Here is a 22,318-nt window from a genome sequence, read left to right as displayed (position 1 = left end):
AAATGTTTGTACAGGACACTACAGGCATGTTCTTTAAAGTTAAAACATCAGTAGCCCTTCAACCTCATCTTTAAGTGGTTTAATAGTGAGAAGCTTCTTTAGATGTGATGAAAGGCACAGCTGTAGCATCTTTTTGATGCAATTGAGAACTCGGGATACATGCTTTTACAATATAATCATGAGCAGACTAAAGTGTCATAATAAAGGGATGCCAAGAAATAAATCTCTAAACCAGTGTTTGTGTAAATGATTTTATTTTCACACAGACCACCAGCAGAAATGTTCCAAAAACCTGTAAAGACAAACCAAAAAAGTTTTAGAGTAAAAGTCAAACTCAAGCAAAGTCAGTCAAGCAAAGTGAGATTCCTCCCCCCGATATTTAATGGGTCTCATTCCCAATACCCATTTTAGAGAATATATTCAAACCTCTACACTACTGAGGGTTAACCAGCACAATTATGAATAGGCATCAGTATCAAGCAAATAATGCCTGAAGGCCTTGCTTCTGAGATCAATAAAGCCCACATTACACAAATTAACAATGAACAAAGTACTACGCCACTACCATAATAATGTTGCTTAATGCATTAACGTGAATGAAACGGTTATTCCATAACACAAACATCATTTAAGTGACACTTTTAGATCTACTAGTAATACGTAGATATTGAAAAATGACACATTGCCATTTTGATTTGCAAGGAAAAATGTAATGCAAATAAATTGTCAAACTTAAAAACAACTAGGCATCTGTTGCAGTCAAGGTGCTCACCTTGTGTTCTTTAGTTCATTCTCCTGATGAGTCTGTTGATCTGGTCCTCCCTATTTCCTGCATCGCCTCCCTCAACAAAGTGAGTGGTCTTCTTGTTCATGCCACCACGAGGAGAGGACAGTTTGAATGGCCAGAGGAAGTTGTTTGCAGCCTTGAAGTTCTTTCCAACAGTGTAGATCTCATGGATGAGATCCTCAACGCAGATGATTCCACATTGACCTGAATATATGCAAATTATGTGATTAATTCCTAATAAACTACTCTAAACACTACTACAATACAGTGTTCAATCACTGCCGGGTCTTACCAAGGGTCTTCTCGATAAGGGAGTTATCTGTCAGTCCAATGCGCTGCTTTTTAATCTTGCCGAATCCACGCTTGTAGATGAGCTCACGCACCGATTTAAGATTGGGGTAGCTGAAAAAGCAACATGAGGCTTCAGCAAGCAGGTAAAGTTCATTTTAATATTAGGAGACAGTTGCTGTATTCGGAACCACATACTAGCATACTATGCAGTTTCACATTATCTATGTGGCATAAATGGTAAATGTGGTATGCAGTTCCAAATTCAGCCATTGTATCACAGCACACAACATTTCACATTAAATGAGATTTTTGTCCCTCCACTGAATATCTATTCCCCCAGAACTCTTGATAGTTCAAACGTTTATAAAGAGATTATAAAATAAGACTATATGAATTAAGTGATTTAACTCAAGTCTTCCGAACAGACGTAATTGTTTAACAACGAATCTTTTCATCATAAAATCATCGTCTATTCAGAAGAGACTAATCAGCTTGGATTAAATATTTTTACATGAAGAAATAACTGATGACAAATTTCATTTTTGGGTAAGCTGCTGCTCTTTCACAGAACAAAATTAGAAGTATTTAGACAGCCACTTTTCCACATTATGAAAGGGGGGGTGATGAGTGACAAAGGCACCACCAAAAAAATTCTTGACTGATTTTCATCTGTACTATATTTAAAATCTTCTGAAGCCATACAATAGCTTTGTGAGAGAAAAAGAAAATGTGGCTCAATGTTAGATCTGATGTCAAAGTCAACTGGTCATGTCATGATGAAATGACAACTCAATGTTCAAATATTAGTTTGTAATAATTAGTAATAATAGCCTGGAACACAGAGTCCCCATTCACTAATTATATAAAGAGAAATGCCAGTACATTCTACAACTTGCTCAATGGGAGGAAAGTCCTATTGGTTTGGAGCAACATCAACTTCCAATTTTTGATCCAAGTATATACCTACAGTCAAAAGGTAATTGAAGCGCAATCAGCAGCGAAAGACAATGAATTTTACTATATGCACACACTCAGAGATGTGCGACAAATCCGCTGCTCAGTGTGAGAACTAAACAGTGCTTTTGCCACCTAATTGGGCTTGTGTGTGTCAAAGTGACCATATTTGCAAGTAAATAGTCACTTATGTCTTAAGTTAATGTAACAGGTTAAGAAAGAACTGAGAAATCGAGAAAGAACACCACATGAGTATAATGGATCCAAGCAGCCAGACTTAAATTGACAACATCCAAAATTACCTGCTTATTAATGCAAACAAAAAGAAAATCTCACTGCTCTTAACTGAATCAATTTCAATAAGAATAATAATGAATAAGAGTAAATGTATACCTAATTTCTGGTTAAGACCATGTCTTTTTTTATACATAATACTTTGTCATGTAGCATTTCTAGTAATTTAAGTTTGAGTCCATTTCATGCATTTCTTTGTTCAATTGTAGTTTGTTTTCTTTGCTCACTAGCATCAAATTGATCTCAACCTTATTTAAAGTTTAAAAAAAATAACCATACTGTGATATACTGTTATCGTGAAATAAAATTCCTCCTATTGTGATATCATCATTCACCCCAACCTTGAACCATAAGAATAAATACAATATTGACAGTCACAATTTGTTTTACATGTTCAACATTTAACACAGTTTTACGTACCCCCAGGCAATGTAGGGCTCTGCAATTCGGAGCATGTTGATGGAGGCCTTGTTGAGTTTGACAAAGACACCATTGAAGATCTGACGGAGACGGAGCAGCTGAAGCACCTTGCGGACTTTGGGGCTGACACCATTGATACTGAGGGGAGACAAGGTATCCCCATCAACAACGTTCAAAAGACTTAATTTCACTGAGATTACCACACAGTGGTGGTTTCAGAAGACTTGGCTTATTTTTCAAGAGGAATCACCATGGTCGATAAGACGGGGAAAAAAGAGCAACATCATTAACCACAATCTGTGACTGCCTGCACCATGGCAGACCTTATGAAAGTGAAAATTTACCCTCGAATCCTAACGACAAAAGCCAGTTTGGGCTCTGCTGGGACGTAGTAGTTGCCTGCCTTACGAGCCATCCTGCTCATGCGGATTTCACGCCTGTACATCTCCCTGTACTCCTTGTGGTAAGCTTCAGCTCTTTTGAAGATGAGCTTCCTGGTGACTTTGCGGGCCTATAGGTGAGAAGACATGAATTTTCAATTTGGGTTCTGTTGAAGCTTCATCAGATTATCTTGACCTGTTTATAAACAACAAAGCTAGCAGGTAAAATCTAAACCACCAACCTTCTTGTCAGCCATCGCCTTCTTCAGGCGCACAGTCCTGATGGCAGCAAACCGCTGTCGCCTCTTTAAGAGGCTTTCGGGGACTGAGGGAACCTTCTTCTTTCTGATGAGAAAAGGTAAAACATGTTATTAGGCCTGCAGACGCAGACCAGGGTATCATAAGAGCAATGTCACGTTAAAATAAGCACACACATATACATTTCACACACATATATTTTTTTTTATATATATATATATATATATATATATATATATATATATATATAAAACACATTGACAGCACGATCTTAGACTAAGTTGTATTCTCAAAACTACTAATGCTAGCGGAGTAGTATCATGCCTTTGCCTAAAGTTAGCAGCTAATGACAATAAATTCTAGATTGAATAGGACTATTTCATTACTACAGAGCACACTTAGCTATTTTGGTCCATAAAGACTTATTCGGGCACGTTTAAATGTTATTTCGTTAACTGCTTTTTCACACGTTGCTCAACCGATTCCACCCGGTAGGCTACACGACATTCAGATCAAATTTATTGATTCATCATTCACCGATGCTCCCAATTTTCCCATCATAGTACTTAAACATACCCATATTGCTCATTTAGACTCTGAACAATATCGTATGAGCTATATTTAAACCGATGGAAGAAGATTCAAATAGCACGGTATTCAACTTACGCTTCACCCGCCATTATCCCCACAGTAAAAGAGGCTTGTACGCATGCGCGGTGAAGCCTTATAAGCTAGGTCCTTCTTACTTCCGGTTAAGTGTAAGGTCTCTAGATCTATTGCCTGCATTTTAAAATTTAACACCGCTATAATTTTACTTTTAAGAGATGTTCTGGTTGAATTGCTATTTTATTCTTAAAATGCATTATGTTGATAAGTAGATAGGCTGGTAACAGTACATATAGATATGACGCACAAGCTATGACTACTTTGCATGGCAGGCGGACACGCGTGGAAAGTTATGAAGTCAAGTGAGTTCGATCATATTTAAAGAGCCAGAGCCACAAAAATACACTATGGGCAGATTTCATCTTGCCGTGGAAGCCGAGGGGTCCGGGTTTTGTTTACTGTTCGACAGAGTTTTTCTTTGAGCACCTCTGCGGTTTGATTTCTTTCTTTGCTGTTAGAACTGAATGTCGATTTAATTTGTTTAGTTTGGCGAATGGAAACACAGCGGCACGCACGCATCATGAACATAGTCACCGAACTATTCGTGGTCACTTTTAAAATAATCTGGTCGTTTGTGCTGGCCGGTGGTAAATGGTTTATTCGTCCAAGGGAGAAGAGTGTGGAGCGCCAGGTGTGTGTTATTACCGGTGCGGGAAGCGGTCTCGGGCGGCTCTTCGCATTGGAGTTTGCCCGGAGACGAGCGATCCTTGTTTTGTGGGACATCAACCGACAGGCTAACGAAGAGACCGCGGAGATTGTGCGTGAAATATACCGAGAAATGAACACCTCTGCTGGTGAGTTTGGTGGTAAACTACATTTTCTTCTTCATTTAAAAAAATAAATACCTGTATTCTTTCACAAGACACAATAAAGTCATATTAGTCTTACCGTGTTTATTGTTTGTTAAATGTAATAAGACAACCGTTAGTTCGTGTTAGCTCGGGTTCACTAAATATTAACGTTTGAATATTGTAATGCATTGGTAAATGTTGAAATTTTCATTAAGAAGGGTGAATTAAGTGCTTTAGATTAATGTTTCATTGTTAAAGTGTTGGGCTACCGATTTATTTCCCCCACTAAATGAATCCCAGATTTCCCAAAGAAATGTATAACCTCATAATAATAAAACGAAATAGTTTGTTAAAGTGTGTTTTTACAAAAAAAAAATTGTATAGCTGATAGGAATTTGCAGCGTTTTGCTCTGTAATATCCAATATTAAGAATAATTTTGTAACATTTATTTTTGTTGTTGATGCATTTACTTCTGGTGACTGCATCAACAACCCTTGTAGACTCAAATGTTGATACTGGTGGGGTTAAAGGGGATGAGTTGAAAATGGTTAAATGTTTGCAGTACTGTGCTGTTACCAAATCTATTCTCATATTCTTACAGGGTCTTCAGACGGTGTTCAAGAGTTGCCTGTGTTCCAGCTGAAAGTTTACACGTATGTTTGTGACGTTAGTAAACGCGAGAATGTGTATTCGACTGCAGAGAAGGTGCGCAAAGAGGTGGGCAACATCGACCTGTTGATCAATAATGCTGGAGTTGTCTCAGGACGTCATCTTCTCGAGTGCCCAGATGAGCTTATCGAAAGGACTATGATGGTCAACTGCCATGCTCACTTCTGGGTCAGTATTTGGCTTTGATCAGTTCTACTTATGTCAAGTTTCTTTATTCATACTTGATATTTTGTGTTCATCTTATGATTCTGTATATATTTATATTCACAGACAGCGAAGGCTTTCCTTCCCAAGATGCTGGAGCTGAATCACGGACACATTGTAACTGTTGCTAGTTCATTGGGCTTGTTCACTACAGCTGGTGTGGAGGTAACAAAGTCACACTGTTTTAATCTTATATCTAGTGTAATGTACTACAATGTAGCAAAGATGCTTTTGCAGTTCAGTAAACTATGGTTTCTCCTCTTTATTGTAGGACTATTGTGCAAGCAAGTTTGGAGCCATAGGCTTCCATGAGTCTTTGAGCCATGAACTGAAAGCAGCTGATAAGGATGGAATAAAGATGACGCTTGTCTGTCCTTTTTTAGTTGACACTGGCATGTTCAAAGGCTGCAAAATTAGGTTTGTGTTTTACTAAATATCTTTGATTTATTTCTGATAGCAAGACATATTTTAAATCTAAATATTCCCTTACAATCTTTTTAAACAGGAAAGAAATGGCTCCATTTTTTCCACCACTAAAGCCAGAGTACTGTGTAAAACAGGCCATGAGAGCCATACTAACAGACCAAGCAATGATCTGCACGCCACGAATCATGTATATGGTCACCTTCATGAAAACGTAAGTATAATATACTGGGTTTATTTAATTTGTATATGTATAATGGTCTTTAATCTCTCATATTTTGCAGGATTTTGCCGTTTGACGCCATTGTGTGCATGTACAGATTTATTGGTGCTGATAAGTGCATGTACCCCTTTCTGGCTCAACGGAAGGAGTCCACAAACAACAATGAATCAAAGACTGGAATCTAACTGGTTCTGACGGAGCAGTGCTGCTAAAATCTGTAGTTCCTCTGGAACGATGAAAGCTGTACATTACAAGATTTTTTCTGATGACATTTTTCTGTCAACTATGAGAATGCAAGAATTGCATATGTATAAACATTATTTAGCGATCAGCTTTAATTATTAAATGTTGTGTGTTACTGTAAGACTGCATAAGAAGGCCTGTCACCTATTTATATGCATTTACATTTTATTGGTCATGTATTGTTGCTTTCCTCATTTCCTCAAAACATCCCATGATTTGTCACTTTAGAGGTCTTATCCTCCTAATATAACACTACAAAATGCACTACATGTGTTGAAAGTATTTCTTGTTGATGATTTGGGTGACACCAATGATTGACAAAAGATGAGCTTAAATAAACAGTCTTCATATAATCATGTACCGTGTCCTTTTTCCCCCAGATTAAAATATTTAAGGGCTAAGTGATTAAAAGGTGCTTAGTTCTGGCAGCATTTCCGCTTTTGTGAGCAAAGAGGTGGTGGTTTAATCAGTGCTTAAAATGTGCTCATAGATTGTCAATGTTTTAAGATATAAAAATTGGAAAAGATAAATAAAAAGGCTACCCATTTGAGAGAGAAAAAAATCCATTCCATATGAGTACATTTCTAATTTCCATCATCTGCTGCATCTTCACTTTGAATTGTGCTTCCTTGTTCTTTATGCATTTAACTGCAGGAAACAATCTGACACATTTAACCAAAACTAATCGGCTATAATATCAGTAATGTAACTTTGTGGCCAGTTGAAAGCACAAAGCAGGCCTATTAAAAATACATTAAGTATTATATATTAGATTTACTTTCAAATACGGTGCCTTCTGAAATTATTTGTACCCCCCTTGTTTCTATCTGGGCTTTATTGCAGAGTGGCAAGACTCAAGCCTCTCTTCAGTGAACACACACACACACACAACAGCAACTATATGACAAGTTTTTACAGTCTGATTAATGTCAGTTCCAAATGTTAGGTCTGGAGGAACCCAGGTGATGAACTGAACCCAGTTCATCACCTGTCCTGCACAATACCATCCCAACAGTAAAGTGTGGTGGTAGCAGCATCATGCTGTGGGGTGTTTTTCAGTGGCAGGACCTGAGGGACTAGTCAGGAAAGCTTGACGCAGCAAAATATAGAGATGACCTTAATGAAAAACTAGTCCAGAGCATTCAGAACCTCAGACAGGGCAGAAGGTTCACCTTTCAACAGGACAATGACCCAAAGCACAGAGTAGACAATGCAAAAGTGGCTTATGGATAACTGCAAATGTCCTTGAATGGACCAGCCAGCGCCTGGCCTTGAACCCAATCAAACATCTCTAGAGAAACTGTGCTTGCAATGTACATTTTTTTCTTTCTTTACTAAATTTGAAAAGTTATCACAAATCAGTTTTTTTTGTTGTTGTTGCTTTGGCATTATGGTGTATGGAGTGTAGCTGTAAAAAAAAAAAAGAAGTAATTAACAAAATGTGAGGAGAGTGATTAATTTCACAAGGCACTGTATATAAATTCAGGTAAAAAGAAAAAAATATGATAATTTAACTGAATTATTTACAGAATGATAGGGCCCCTTTGGGAAAGAATGTAAAAAAATATATTTGTAATATTTCATTGGAAAAACACCAACAGCATTTAATGCAGAGAAAACATTACTGAAATGAGATAATTATAATTTATTAAATGCATGAATGCTGATTTAAATGTAGGGGAAGACAGGGGATAGTATTATCGTTTTCCCTATAGCAATCACTGTACATTAACTTGCATGACCTGAAATATTCATTTTAACTTCAAACTCACATACTAAAACAGTTAGCTAAGTTATGGCTGTTAGGGGTGGGGATGGTTGTAAGAGTTAAATTTATTTTTTACAACCAGCTTCTATGATGTTGCGTATCAAGGGATTAATACAGTAAAAAACTTTTTTTTTTCCATCATAGTTTATGTTAATACGTTTTAGAGCACATTATTAGAATTTATGCACATCTTAATGTTTCCATCCAGCATTTTTATGTATATTTCAAAATTCACATTAAAATAGGATCTTGGAAAAATAGCTTGACTTGAACCCTTATGTGACAGGAATACACTTACACACACATTCACATGTGCATGTTCATTGTTCAAAATGGATTTTTTTAATTTGTTCTTCATCTATTTATGCAGAAAGTGGATAGTGTGGGTGGGTGTTATTTCAGCAGATGAACTCTCAGTGTTACATCTATCCCCAGCTAGAGTTACAACGGTAGTGGGGGTCGTAACAATGGAACTCTTTGTAGTTTACTTTAATTCACATAATCTGTGATAGTGTAGTACACATCCAAGTAAGTTATATTTGTAGCAGACAAATGTGGCTACAATGTATCAAAATTTGAGACATTGCTCATTTTAGCTCAGTTTCATTTATTAATTATATGTCCAAGTTATTCATCCTCAGCCACACCCCTATGGATGTGCCTACACAATGAAAAGCCTGATAAATGAGTTTTTCCCTGCCCACTCACTTGCGGAAATACCAGTGACCATCGGAGAGAAATATTCTTATCATCCTTATCAATGGAATGAGAGAAGCAGGGAATCACATTCAAATGCCACCACACTGATTCTAAACACACACTTTTCCCTGTGCAGAGGGAAAAGGGATTCTCTCAATTTTCATTGATAGTCAAATCAGGAATGAGCTCACATTAGAGTTTGATCTTTTGTTCACATTGCCTGCAGAAATGTATTTTCAGACGGAAGTGTTTTTCACAGTGGATATCTATTTAAATATAGCAAATAATGATGTTTATTATCAGAATATCCTGACTACAAAGAGGTAACCAAAAGTTTTAAAAAGTTCTCATTATTTCTTTTCTCTTTAATTTAGTGCAAGTGTTGAACTGAGCAAAATTACATTTATGTAATCTTACTTCAGACAGAGATGCCAGTGTTACTAAACTGTTTCATGTCACAGCCTAACAAAAACCTGGAACATGCACTGACAGTTCAGTGAATAAAAGCCAACAAGTGATGCCTGTTTGCGGGTTAGATAACTCCACTTTCAGCCTAAATACCACAAAACAATAATGAGGCCCTTGTACAAACTCAAAATATGCAGCATATCACTAATTAGACATGACAGCATAATATTGATGTGTAGAAGCTCATTGTAAGCTTACGATGTGCTTTCACTGGCATTTGTTGTATCAGTTATTATATACATTGACGATATTTTGATTCTCTGAATTGCTTTGAGACTGTAGAGTTACACAGACCCACTTTATATTAATTAATCATTTGATACAATGCACTGATTGTATACACTATAACTGCATAATTACATCTGTAATTAATTTCTGTTACATTTATAATTACACTGTTGACACTTCCCTTACACCAAACCATACCCTTAAACTAACCCACACCACCACACCTGTCGCTAACTTTACCCTTAAACTAACCCACACCACCACACCTGTCTCTAACTTTACCCTTAAACTAACCCACACCACCACACCTGTCTCTAACTTTACCCTTAAACTAACCCACACCACTACACCTGTCTCTAACTTTACCCTTAAACTAACCCACACCACCACACCTGTCTCTAACTTTACCCTTAAACTAACCCACACCACCACACCTGTCCCTAACTTTACCCTTAAACTGACCAACACCACCACACCTGTCCCTAACTTTACCCTTAAACTGACCCACACCACCACACCTGTCCCTAACTTTACCCTTAAACTAACCCACACCACCACACCTGTCCCTAACTTTACCCTTAAACTGACCCACACCACCACACCTGTCCCTAACTTTACCCTTAAACTAACCCACACCACCACACCTGTCCCTAACTTTACCCTTAAACTAACCCACACCACCACACCTGTCCCTAACTTTACCCTTAAACTAACCCACACCACCACACCTGTCTCTAACTTTACCCTTAAACTAACCCACACCACCACACCTGTCTCTAACTTTACCCCTAAACTAACCCACACCACCACACCTGTCCCTAACTTTACCCTTAAACTAACCCACACCACCACACCTGTCTCTAACTTTACCCTTAAACTAACCCACACCACCACACCTGTCCCTAACTTTACCCTTAAACTGACCCACACCTCCACACCTGTCCCTAACTTTACCCTTAAACTGACCCACACCACCACACCTGTCCCTAACTTTACCCTTAAACTGACCCACAACACCACACCTGTCCCTAACTTTACCCCTTAAACTAACCCACACCACCACACCTGTCCCTAACTTTACCCTTAAACTAACCCACACCACCACACCTGACCCTAACTTTACTCTTAAACTAACCCACACCACCACACCTGTCCCTAACTTTACCCTTAAACTAACACCACCACACCTGTCCCTAACTTTACTCTTAAACTAACCCACACCACCACACCTGTCCCTAACTTTACCCCTTAAACTGACCCACACCACCACACCTGTCCCTAACTTTACCCCTTAAACTAACCCACACCACCACACCTGTCCCTAACTTTACCCCTTAAACTAACCCACACCACCACACCTGTCCCTAACTTTACTCTTAAACTAACCCACACCACCACACCTGTCCCTAACTTTACCCTTAAACTAACCCACACCACCACACCTGTCCCTAACTTTACCCTTAAACTAACACCACCACACCTGTCCCTAACTTAATGCTTAAACTAACACCACCACACCTGTCCCTAACTTTACCCTTAAACTGACCCACACCACCACACCTGTCCCTAACTTTACTCTTAAACTAACCCACACCACCACACCTGTCCCTAACTTTACCCTTAAACTAACACCACCACACCTGTCCCTAACTTAATGCTTAAACTAACCCACACCACCACACCTGTCTCTAACTTTATGCTTAAACTAACCCACACCACCACACCTGTCCCTAACTTTACCCTTAAACTAACCTACACCACCACACCTGTCTCTAATTTACCCATTTCCCACCTCAATATCAGCAAAAGTGTTTTTAATTACAATATGAACACAATAAGTACACTGTACTTATATTTTAATGCAAGTAAGGTCACCAAATATGACATTTTGCACAACTATTTTAGTAACTGTTAATTTATTGTGTGTTTCTATTTCTACCTGCCCAGGGACTACGGGTGGAAAATAGCAATTTGCTAAAACCCGGTGCAATGCATCTCTCCTTGTTATAAACAAGGCTAATGTTTTTATTGTGCACTGTCCCTGTCTCAAATAAAAGTAATAATAATAAATAAGTGGGGCCATTACACATCCTTACCTCTTTTAGCTTTAACCTGGGTATTTGCAGCAAAAATCTTAAGAAACAACCGTTTCATTATCTCTCTCTCTCTCTCTCACACACACACACACACACACACACACACACACACACACACACACACACACACACACACACACACACACACACAATTTCGTTATCAAATGGGCAAACAAAAGAATTTCAGTTTATTATAGGCCTAGTATTTGCATCACTGTCCTGTTATCTCAGTAATGTTGGTTTGACAACTCATTACGGAAAGCAGACCCCCAAACGTAAGCCCTCCGACTAATAGGCTCAGACCTGCTCTGTTAACTCCCTGAAAATGAACACGCATGAGAGATTACTGATCCACAGTCATTCCCGTGCCCTGTACCAGGAAATGACACCCACTCCCACCATGCTCATTTGGTTGATAGCATTACAATGCCGGTGCAATGATGTCACAGACATGTTTCAAAAGAGCAGATATCCTATGAGGAAAATCCTAAGCATTCGTACTCCAGTGGAATTCCGTCTGACGGAAGAGAAAAACGATGACTGTGTTGCTCATCAGACAGAGGATTTTAGAATCACATCTGTATAAACAGTTCAGAAACATTCCAGATTGTTTTTTTTTTTTTTAATGAAATGGCTCACTATCATTATTCAGTCTGAATAGATGATTCACTAAAATAAATTGCACATCGAGAACATATAACAGAAAACACACACCTTGATGACTAGTATAGCCCTGATCACACTGTTGGTTTCTGTGGCTTCATGCTCTACTATTTAAAAAAATAATAAGAAAATAGTTCCCTGAAATAATAAGTGTTATTCATTTATGCTCCATTTTACTTTTTGCTGGCCTCCATTTCTCATTTAAAGCAATATAATCAACAAAAATACATTGTATTCTTCAACTATACTCTTACTAATCTCTAACTATTTAACTTGCTATTATACTTTAAGGCCTGGTTTCACAGACAGGGCTTGGATTAAGACAGGATTAAGCCTCCGTTTAATTAGTTTCATTTATAAATGTGTCTTAGAAAGAAATAGTACTGGTGTGCATCTTGAAACAAAACAATTGATTGAGCTATTTTAAAGGGTTAGTTCACCCCAAAATTATTATGATTTATTATTCACCCACGTTGTTCCAAACCTGTAAGACCTTCGTTCATCTTCAGAAGACAAATTATGATATTTTTGATGAAATCCGAAAGCTTTCTGTCCCCTACAAAGACCGATTTAATTAACACTTTCGAGGCCCCTAAGGGAAGACATTGTTAAAGCTACACTGTGTAACTTTTTTATTTTATTCTTAGCTAAAAACACTTAGTTCTTTCAAAAATATATGTGCTCATTAATGTATATTTACTTCTTTCAAGTAATAAAGTATTCTCGTAAGTTTATAATATGCCATTGAAAATACATACGGGTGAGGGGTTCGAATGCTGGTCGCCATGTTGTCCCTCTATCTTGAAAGTACATTAGCCAAAGAGGGACATACCCATAAATTCAAGCTTCGCCTTTCGCATTTTAACACTCGATGGCATCGTGTCGAATGTGAAGAGGGGGATTGGCCATGTTAATCTTGGACTAAATCGGCCACCGTAGGAGTAAAAACGAAATCAGAATTGAGAGGAACAGAAACTATTATTCACTGGATGGTCATATACCTTTTCACCGCAAGATGGGGGAAAATATCACACAGTGTAGCTTTAAAATAGTCCATGTGACTCCAGTGGTTCACACTTAATGTTATGAAGCGATGAGAATACTTTGTTTAAATAATAAGAATAATTAATGAGTTTATTCAACAATTTGTTATCTTCCACGTCAGTGTCCAATGCTGTTCATGTAGTAAACACAGTTCAGCACTTCGGAGTTCTACAGCGGGATGCTGCCTCACTATTGGCCGATGCTGTTCACATGACCAGCTGATGCAGGAGCTAACCAATCGGTTGTTTTTTGCCCACAAAAAATATTCTTGTTGCTTCATAACATCAAGGTTAAACCAGTCACATGGACTATTTTAACAGTCTTTACTTGAAAGTGGTAATAATGTGGTGTTAACGGGTTTGGAAGGACATGTGGGTGAGTAATTAATGACATAATTTTAATTTTTGGGTGAACCAACCCTTTAAAATAGGTCAGTCAAGTTACTTTCAGTGAAAACAGCTCAAACATGTATTTTAACCTGGGACTAGGCTTAAGCCTTGTCTGTGAAACTGGGGGGGATCGCCCTGATACCTTTTTTACAATTAGTATCTTTGTTCTTACAGAACTTGACTTGCACTCAAAAAAATGCTGGGTTGTTTTAACCCAATGTTGGGTCAAATATGGACTAACCCAGCAATTGGGTTGTTTTAACCCAGCGATTGGGTTGTTTAAATCCTGCGGTTGGGTTAAATTTTTGCTCAAGACAACCCAATCGCTGGGTTAAAACAACCCAATTGCTGGGTTAAAACAACCCAACTTTTTTACTCAGAATTTTTTAGAGTGTGGTATCAAGACATACACTGCCATTCAAAAAATATTTTTATATAATAATATATATAAAACACAATATGTTGCTCTTTTGAACTTTCAATTCATCCATCTGAAAATCTTGATCATGATCCATAAGCAGCACAACTGTTTTCAACATTAATAATAAAAATAAATGTTTCTTGAGCAGTAAATCAGCATAGTACATTTCTGAAGGATCATGTGACACTGAAGACTGGAGTAATGATGAAAATTCAGCTTTGTCAGCACAAGAATAAATTACATTTTAAAATGTATTAAAATAGGCATTTATTTTAAATTCTAATAAATTGTATCAAATAAATGCAGCTTTGCATTAAAACAATCTTACTGACCCCAAACTTTTGAACCGTAGTGTAGATTAGTAGTTTACTGCAAATGAATGTGAATGTAATGTATCCACTTATGACATTACTGTACTTCCCTCTAGTGGACAGATCAGCATTCAATCACAAACTACCATAAAATGGTGATGTGTGTAATTGTTTTTACATACTTCTCTTATACCAAACATAGTCTGTTGACAATTCTGAAGATAATAACTTCATCATTCAAACAATATTTGAAGTCAAACAATATACATTTATAAAGCAGTCTAATTAAAATGCACATCAGCCTTTAAAATATATTACTTTAATAAGAACATTTGTTTTAAATAAAGTTAAATAAAGTTTTAGCAAAACAATAAAGACAATTTTAACATTTTCTAAAGCTAACTGCATGAAAAAGTTGTATTTTTAAAAAGAATCTTACCCAGCACAGCAGGATACAACCAATAAATCAACAGACAATTTTCATATAACTAGATAGAGCTTCACATAAAAGATAAAGTGATTATGTCTAAAGTTATCTCGTTTTATCTACACAAAATGTGGGTCTATCTATGAAACCAGTGCTTAAACCTTAACCCATCAATCAAACTCCAAATTACCTTTAAGATCATGTAATATGATCAACACCCTGCATCTAATCTGTACATATCCGTAAATATGACATTTATCAGAATAGTACTATACACCACACCCTGCTACAAAATTCAACTTAAAATGGCTTATTAGGGGACAAGGACCAAAGGTGCAGGGCATAGTTGTTTTAAAAGAAACAAGGTTAAGTATACAGATTAAAATATTCATGTACAAATTTGCCCTGTTTGAATTCCACAGTGCTTAACCAAGCAAGGAAAACATACGGTCTCCGCTTTTGATTATCGATCCATTACATTGCAGTGGTTTTACTTTAAAGGGGTCATGACATGGATTTTTTTGTGCATTATTTCTCCTTCCTTGACTTATGTTAAAGTGTTTTGAACAACAACATATATATATATATATATATATATATATATATATATATATATATATGTTGTATATGAGGAAAAACAATTTTCACACTTCATTCTGACATATGTTTTTATCTTCTTTAAGGCTTGTCAGTGAACTGTCACTGTTATGAAACAGTATCAACACCCACTCGCTATTGCAGGTCAGTAAGTGTTTTGAAAACATTATTACACTGTGCCTCGTTTACAAAACTAAATGTTCTGAGCAAAAATATAATCCTCTAACGTAATCTGGGATGCCATTAAAATAAACCATCCTCTTGTTTCTGATGCTGAAATCCTGTTCAGAGATGCAAACAATTTGTTTAAAGCCAACCTTCTTTACTCTTCCATCTGTCCTGTTGTTGACCTGTCAGAAAATAAATGCGCATCTGTATACTGTATCCAGTGTAGGCAACGTTAGTGATCATATTGATTTTTACGCTCACATCCAGTGTAGGCAAATGTCAGCCGCTAAGTAACTCCAGTAGGTGGGGTATTCGGTGCAAAGATGTATACCTATTTGATTATGTCATATGCAAATGTATTTGCCCGTGTCACATCACAGGTCACCCAATATCCAAAAGAGCCAATTTTTTGGAGCTCGATTAAATAAATGCTTTGTTTATAATGAGGAGGATGTTTTAAACTGAAACCTGCATGATATTTTAATGGTACAAAGACCTCTTATACTTCAAAATATCAAGGCAAATTTGATTTCTCATGTCATGATCCCTTTTAAGTGATAGTTTACCCAAAAATGATAATTCTGTTCATTCTCTCACCCACCTGTCGTTCCAAACCCATGACGTTCGTTCATCTTCGGAACACAGAGGAAGATCTTTCTGTCCTTCCATTTGCAGCTATGCAACTGAAACTTTGACACTTTTAAAAGTTCATAAAGAGATTGTAAAACTAATCCATATGAATGGAGCGGTTTAGTCCACATTTTCTGAAGAGACCCAATCACTTTATGTGATGAGATTAATTTAGGCTTTTATTCACATATAAACATTCATCAACACACAGTTGTTGTAAACCACAGAAGCTCAAGCATGTTCGATTCAGGTGCGAGAACCAATGAGGTTCATTCTCGCACATCAAGCAGGTTCGGCTGAACTTCTGTTTATGTTCGCTGATGAATGTTTATATGTGAATAAAAGACTAAATTCAATTGGCTCATCACATTAAGCATTCGTGTCTGTTTAGAAAAATTGGAATAAACCTGCTCATTTCATATGAACCAGTTTTACAGTCTCTTTTAGAAGCATCACAGTGGTGGTTGAGCAGCTGCCAAAGGAGGGGCAGCTCCGATGAACAAAAGTCTTATGGGTTCGTAACAAACAAAGGAATAATTAATGACGGGCCATTGAATTATTTGAAAAATAATGCAAACCTGAGGTGGTAATGCGGTCACGACTCGAAGCAAGTACCACACCTCAAAACTATATTACTTATTTCAAGACAGGTCAGGTTGTCTTTTAAAATGCTTGTGTGCAGGACTCATTTCTTATGCATCCAAACTCAAGACTCCTTTGCTAGTTCCAAAACGTCATTTAGAGCTCGTGACGGAGGCTTGAGTCATTGATTGCAGACTAATGCAGTTAATAATGCAGTGAGTTATGAGAGAGCGAGAATTACCTCAGGCTCAGTCTGCTCGGCGGCATCACTGTAAGAACAGCACCTTTATTACCTCGCTAGTGAAAAATGTCATGTAGCTTTTAAGTTGTAAAACTATTTTACTAATAAGTGTGTGTGTGTGTGTTTGAGAGGGAGAGTAGAGAGAACTTAAAAAAAAAAAAAAATGAGTATGTGCATATGGTACTCAAACAATTTTGTGTGAAAAACATGGAAATAATTGGTCGTTTTTATCGTATTGTTTGCTATATTTCTTTGCTCGGTCCGTGTCGCAGTGGGTTTTGGTTATTTAGCTGTTGTCGGCTGTAAGGAGCATTGAAATAACTGAAATCATTTGGCGAAGTGATATTGAACTGTAATGTAGTCAAGACCTGCCTGGAACTACTTTAGCCGTGCATTTTTCTGAAAATAACTGCACACCTTAGAATGTTCGTCAGCCAATCAGATTCAAGCATTCAACAGCCCCCCGTTGTATAAGGACGCATAATTATTGACATTTTTGGGTGAACTATCCCTTTAATTCCAAACCCACATTGAAGATATTGCACAAACTGAAAACCCTTAGAGGCTTATGAAAAAATAACTAAATGTAAATCAAATAACCAAAATAAAAGTAATAAAAAAGCTCCACATCTTGCTTCCATCAAAATATACTTGCCGGGTGGGTTACATTCTTGCAGTTTTATGTACTTCTTGCTGTCAGCAGAAGTGTACGCCTAATCCTTACATAAATCATCATCCCAGGGTCTGCTGGTTCAGTCTTAACCCAAAGACTGTGTCATAAAGTACTTGATGCACTTGGAAAAGTCTGTTTATTTATCAAAATGGTGTTGATACTAGCATGTATCATCTGTAAAACAAAACAAAAGAAGGAGGCAGAGAAAGCAAGTTATTTGATCACATCACTTCAATTCAAACTCACATGAAAAGTAATTATAGAAAAGATAATGTGATACACTCACCATGATACCACCACTTAGTTTTCTTTGGATTTTTATTACAGGTCTTAACATAAAATGAGTTATCTGGAGGACGCCGCTGAAAAAAACCCACAGAAACAGCTCATTAGACCAAGCATAATGAATTTCATTTACCTTTCCCAATTTGTTTAACTAAAAGGTTAAATGTACCTTTTCTTTGCAGCTTGACAGCATGCTAATAATGCTTAAACAAACAGATTGCACAGACAGAGCTGGTGACCAGTCTTCTGTTAAAATAGATAAACAGATGTGACCGTTGCTATAGACGTGCGGATGGATGGGTATATTCTCTCCAGTGAACATTACCTATAGGAACAATATTTATTAGCAACAAGCATTCAGCTTTGATACAAAAACAAGACTTAACAAAAACACCAATATATTTAAGAAGATTTACAATTTACCTGAGGTGAATCAAAAGGATATCGACCACTGAATTTGAACAGGAGTTGAAACTTCTCTCCTTCATAAAGTGTACCTGAAGCACCTTCCATATCTATAAACCACCTGGACAAATACAAGAACACAATCATTGATTCAATGCTTTGACACAAATATAAATGCGTGAACCATTTGATACAGAACTGAAGTGCGTTCTTCGTACATCGCTCAATACATCTGAGATTTGACAGATCCCAGATCTTCTAATCATGATAACTGATCTCTGGCTAAATTGAGTCTTCAAAGGAATTTGCAGATTGGATGAAAATATCTGGATTAAGTTATCCAAGATTACAGCGCGTTCCTGAGTTCCCTGAAGAGGGCAGATGCATCGATACTCTAAACCACGATCAATGCAGTGACTGGCTGGCGGCAAGACAGCAACGTAACCACATCATATAATTAAAAACCAAAAAACTTGACAAGAAGGAAAAAAAACATTTCTGGACATTTATAAAGAAACAGCCAAGCAACCAAAACAATATAAAAGTTATAGTATATCAATGAAATGTGCACTGTTATTTTTAAACAATTATTTTTATTCATGGTTTTATAGTATTTGTACACCCTTAACATTTTTAATTCAATGTTGTAATTAGCAATTCATTTCATTTTTAATTCAAATTCAAGCAGATTTGTTACGTAACAGCATTAACATTTCTTAAGGGTCAAGATCAAGTTATCTGCTTCTCCTGCAGAGCATCAAGCCATCCCATAATATCCGTTGTCACTCAAATGAATGCATGGCTCAGATTAACTGTACAGCATGTGTGTAAGACTCCAATCAAAGATAATTATTCAATCAAAAATAAATCTCTCAATCAAGTGTCTATAGTATTATACACATTATAATATTTTATCTGCTGTTTTTAAAATGTTTATTTCTCCTGGTTCAGTAAGAAACTCTTGAAATAAAGTAGCAATGGTTGGGACCAATTTTAAGCATCAACACCTCTAAAAGATGCAATCTAGTCCGGTTTACATGAAATAAGCTGCTCCAGAGCAGGTTTATGCTTATGGACCTGTTGCTATGACAGTAGCAGTGCCTGACCTGTGCTGTATGTAGATAGACTCAGTCTAAGGTAATACAAATATAATGGCTCATTATGTAAGGTCTTTATGTTTTACCACTGAACACATATGCTGTGTTCAAAATCGCCCCCCTATACACTCATTCACTATTCCCCACATTACATATAATATAGTCCATTTGAAGGAGTAAATGAAAACGAGTGTGTAAATTCAGACATAGTGCTCTGGAAGAGCTGCTGCTTTTGCATAGTTTCTGCTTGGTGTTTAATAATTATTTGATCAAAGTAAACAAAAAATCTGCACACTACTGGTAACGTTGACCCAAAGGGTCTTCGCCAGGCCAGACGAACGTCAACGTTTTTCGTTGACAAACGTCATCCTTTTTAATACATTTGTGGGAGCAGCAAACAGTAGTGTGCAAATGTTTTGTTTACTTTGATGCTTTTTTGAATCTAGCACCTGCATAAGTGTTACTAGATATGCGCACAATTTTTCCTTTTTAATAATTATTTGAAACATTGCAAACTTGAAGCTCCAGTAGTAGGTTAAAAAAGAAATGTAAAAATTAAAGAAAATTAAAAAGAAATGTATACCTGTATGACAATACACTAGAACAGCGGGGGGAAATTAATGAATGATTGATTCAACTGCAGGCGCCATCTTCTGGCGAGACGCCGGAATTCATTCAGTGCGCGACTCTCACAGTGCATTATGGGTATTCTTTAGCCGCTGAGTGTATGTCAGTTGTAGGCCCCATCCCAAATGGCACACTTTCGTTCTTGTGGACTTTATGTCCACGAGACCGCAGGAGTGTCCCATTTGTCATTTTAGGTCTCAAAAGCCTCCATGCGGTTGATATGCACCCTCGATGCACACTTCTGCCGAGCAGTCACTAATGCGGGTTACACAGCGAACTCCTTCCCGGCAGTCAAAGCGGCAAACGGGGAAACACTTTGAGGGTTTAAGGTGCCATTTGGGACAGGGCCATACACTTATTGCGGTGCATTGTGGGATTAAATGAGTGCCCTCAATAACATCCACTGTAGTTTTGGACACCATTACAAATGACAGGTCCCTCAAATAGTGCCCAATTTAGGGGTATAAGGGGCGATTTCAGACGTAGCCAGTTATGTATATTATATTGCATTTCTGTCAACAGATCCTCATAATTATTACTACACGACATTGCACCTTTAAGTGGACTAAATGATTGAAGAACCTGCCATATGACATTTTGATTAAACATTGCAAGGTCAAATTAAAAAAGAAACATGCACAGATGAATTGTCCACAATAAGATCTATACTGATAATAAATTAATTTTCATGTCAACCTTAAGGAAAGGTTGCAAACTGTCAAAATGCAATCCAACTGAACTGACTGCTTGATCTTACACATTTACACGTCTCACAACTTACTCAGTGATTGTGTTCTGCACACTTCTCTCATTTAGTGTCATTCCAGGAGGTGGATCACTTTGCAATGCCAACAACTCCTTTTGTAATCGCTTCTGGGAAGTGAAAATGACTTAGGTTAATGAAATGAAAGTAAAAACAGGACAGCCCTTTTATAACACTCTAAACTATTAATACATAAATTGTAATACAAAGTGTGTGATTTTTAACCCCAGTGTCCGAAAAGTACTGGAAAATACAACTAGCAAGCAGACTGCTAACAACGAGCTAGTCAAACAAACGATTTGCAGTGCTATAGAAACTAGCGATTAAGTACCATTATGATTGTTTACAGCTCCGGAAGAACTCTGCTACGTAATGATTCACGTTTATATGTATCGTCTTCCAACTGTGATGTGTCCGTACAGAGTTTGTTGGGCTGCCAGACTGACTGAACGTTAGCTTACAAAGTAAACAAATGTACGTACGAATGAAACAGCTGACTGTCCTGTGTTCAAATCATCACAGGCAGGGACAAACCCAGTACGTGTCACAGCTATGTGTGAAAAATGGTGTACATTGTTATTTGAAAATAGTTGCTCGTGTATGTAGGGAGATACTCACCTGCATAGACGCCATGATGGAAAGCCCCTGTAAAGAGGCGATTGGCCGAATGACGTCTGATCAGGCTTTTCACGGAACCGCAATGCAACAACACTCACAGTTTGAAACAGGGGGAGGCACTACAGGTGAAAATGCTCAAATTCGCTTTTATAGTCTATAATATAAAAGAAAACAAGGAATTGCATTGTAACGTTGCGTGCAAACTAGCCAAAATAATTTAAATGGGAAGTTTGTTGCTACACTTTACTCCAGTGAATGTTGCCAGCCGTTTTATTCTTAAAGGGACTTCGATATTAATCATGGTGGGGTTATTTTTTAATGTCTATTTTTTATGTACATACCTTGATTAATTGAACATGCCTTCCGTCATAGCGCAGGAAAAAGACTGTATGTATGTATATGTATGGTAACGGTGGAACCAGCAAGCCAATTAAATGTACAGTAACAAAAAAAATTAAAGGTAACACAAACAATTTCTCAACGTTGTTGGGACCAATAATAAATTATATATTTT

General features: G+C 37.3%; 3 protein-coding genes and 1 non-coding gene across 4 annotated transcripts; 1 reads left to right on the top strand and 3 right to left on the bottom strand.

Moving 5' to 3' along the window:
- Positions 1–237: 237 nt before the first annotated feature.
- Positions 238–4,106, bottom strand: rpl7 (ribosomal protein L7). Its single transcript, XM_067453646.1, has 7 exons — positions 4,051–4,106; positions 3,369–3,471; positions 3,091–3,257; positions 2,747–2,884; positions 1,080–1,189; positions 773–991; positions 238–292 (listed from the first exon to the last, which is right to left on the bottom strand). The coding sequence occupies exons 1-6, from the start codon at positions 4,062–4,064 to the stop codon at positions 783–785; spliced, it is 741 nt and encodes a 246-aa protein (XP_067309747.1). The 5' UTR covers positions 4,065–4,106; the 3' UTR covers positions 238–292; positions 773–782.
- On the bottom strand, positions 2,953–3,043 carry LOC137090422 (small nucleolar SNORD12/SNORD106). The gene has a single exon (XR_010907858.1). It is a non-coding gene; the product is annotated as a small nucleolar SNORD12/SNORD106 (small nucleolar RNA).
- Positions 4,107–4,232: 126 nt separating the features above from the next.
- Positions 4,233–6,954, top strand: rdh10b (retinol dehydrogenase 10b). Its single transcript, XM_067453645.1, has 6 exons — positions 4,233–4,844; positions 5,444–5,679; positions 5,782–5,880; positions 5,987–6,132; positions 6,221–6,352; positions 6,423–6,954. The coding sequence occupies exons 1-6, from the start codon at positions 4,544–4,546 to the stop codon at positions 6,544–6,546; spliced, it is 1,038 nt and encodes a 345-aa protein (XP_067309746.1). The 5' UTR covers positions 4,233–4,543; the 3' UTR covers positions 6,547–6,954.
- An 8,770-nt stretch (positions 6,955–15,724) lies between these two features.
- Positions 15,725–21,942, bottom strand: ube2wa (ubiquitin conjugating enzyme E2 Wa). The gene is made up of 6 exons (XM_067453644.1): positions 21,805–21,942; positions 21,205–21,296; positions 18,718–18,820; positions 18,464–18,619; positions 18,296–18,371; positions 15,725–18,183 (listed from the first exon to the last, which is right to left on the bottom strand). Exons 1-6 carry the CDS (start codon positions 21,817–21,819, stop codon positions 18,170–18,172), a joined length of 456 nt encoding a protein of 151 aa, XP_067309745.1. The 5' UTR covers positions 21,820–21,942; the 3' UTR covers positions 15,725–18,169.
- Between the last annotated feature and the right edge of the window lie 376 nt (positions 21,943–22,318).

The sequence above is a fragment of the Pseudorasbora parva genome, chromosome 9 (assembly GCF_024679245.1).
Source record: "Pseudorasbora parva isolate DD20220531a chromosome 9, ASM2467924v1, whole genome shotgun sequence".
Taxonomy (NCBI): Eukaryota; Metazoa; Chordata; class Actinopteri; order Cypriniformes; family Gobionidae; genus Pseudorasbora; species Pseudorasbora parva.
The sequence above is the reverse complement of the archived record's forward strand: the minus strand, read 5'-3'. Positions and strand labels throughout refer to the sequence as shown.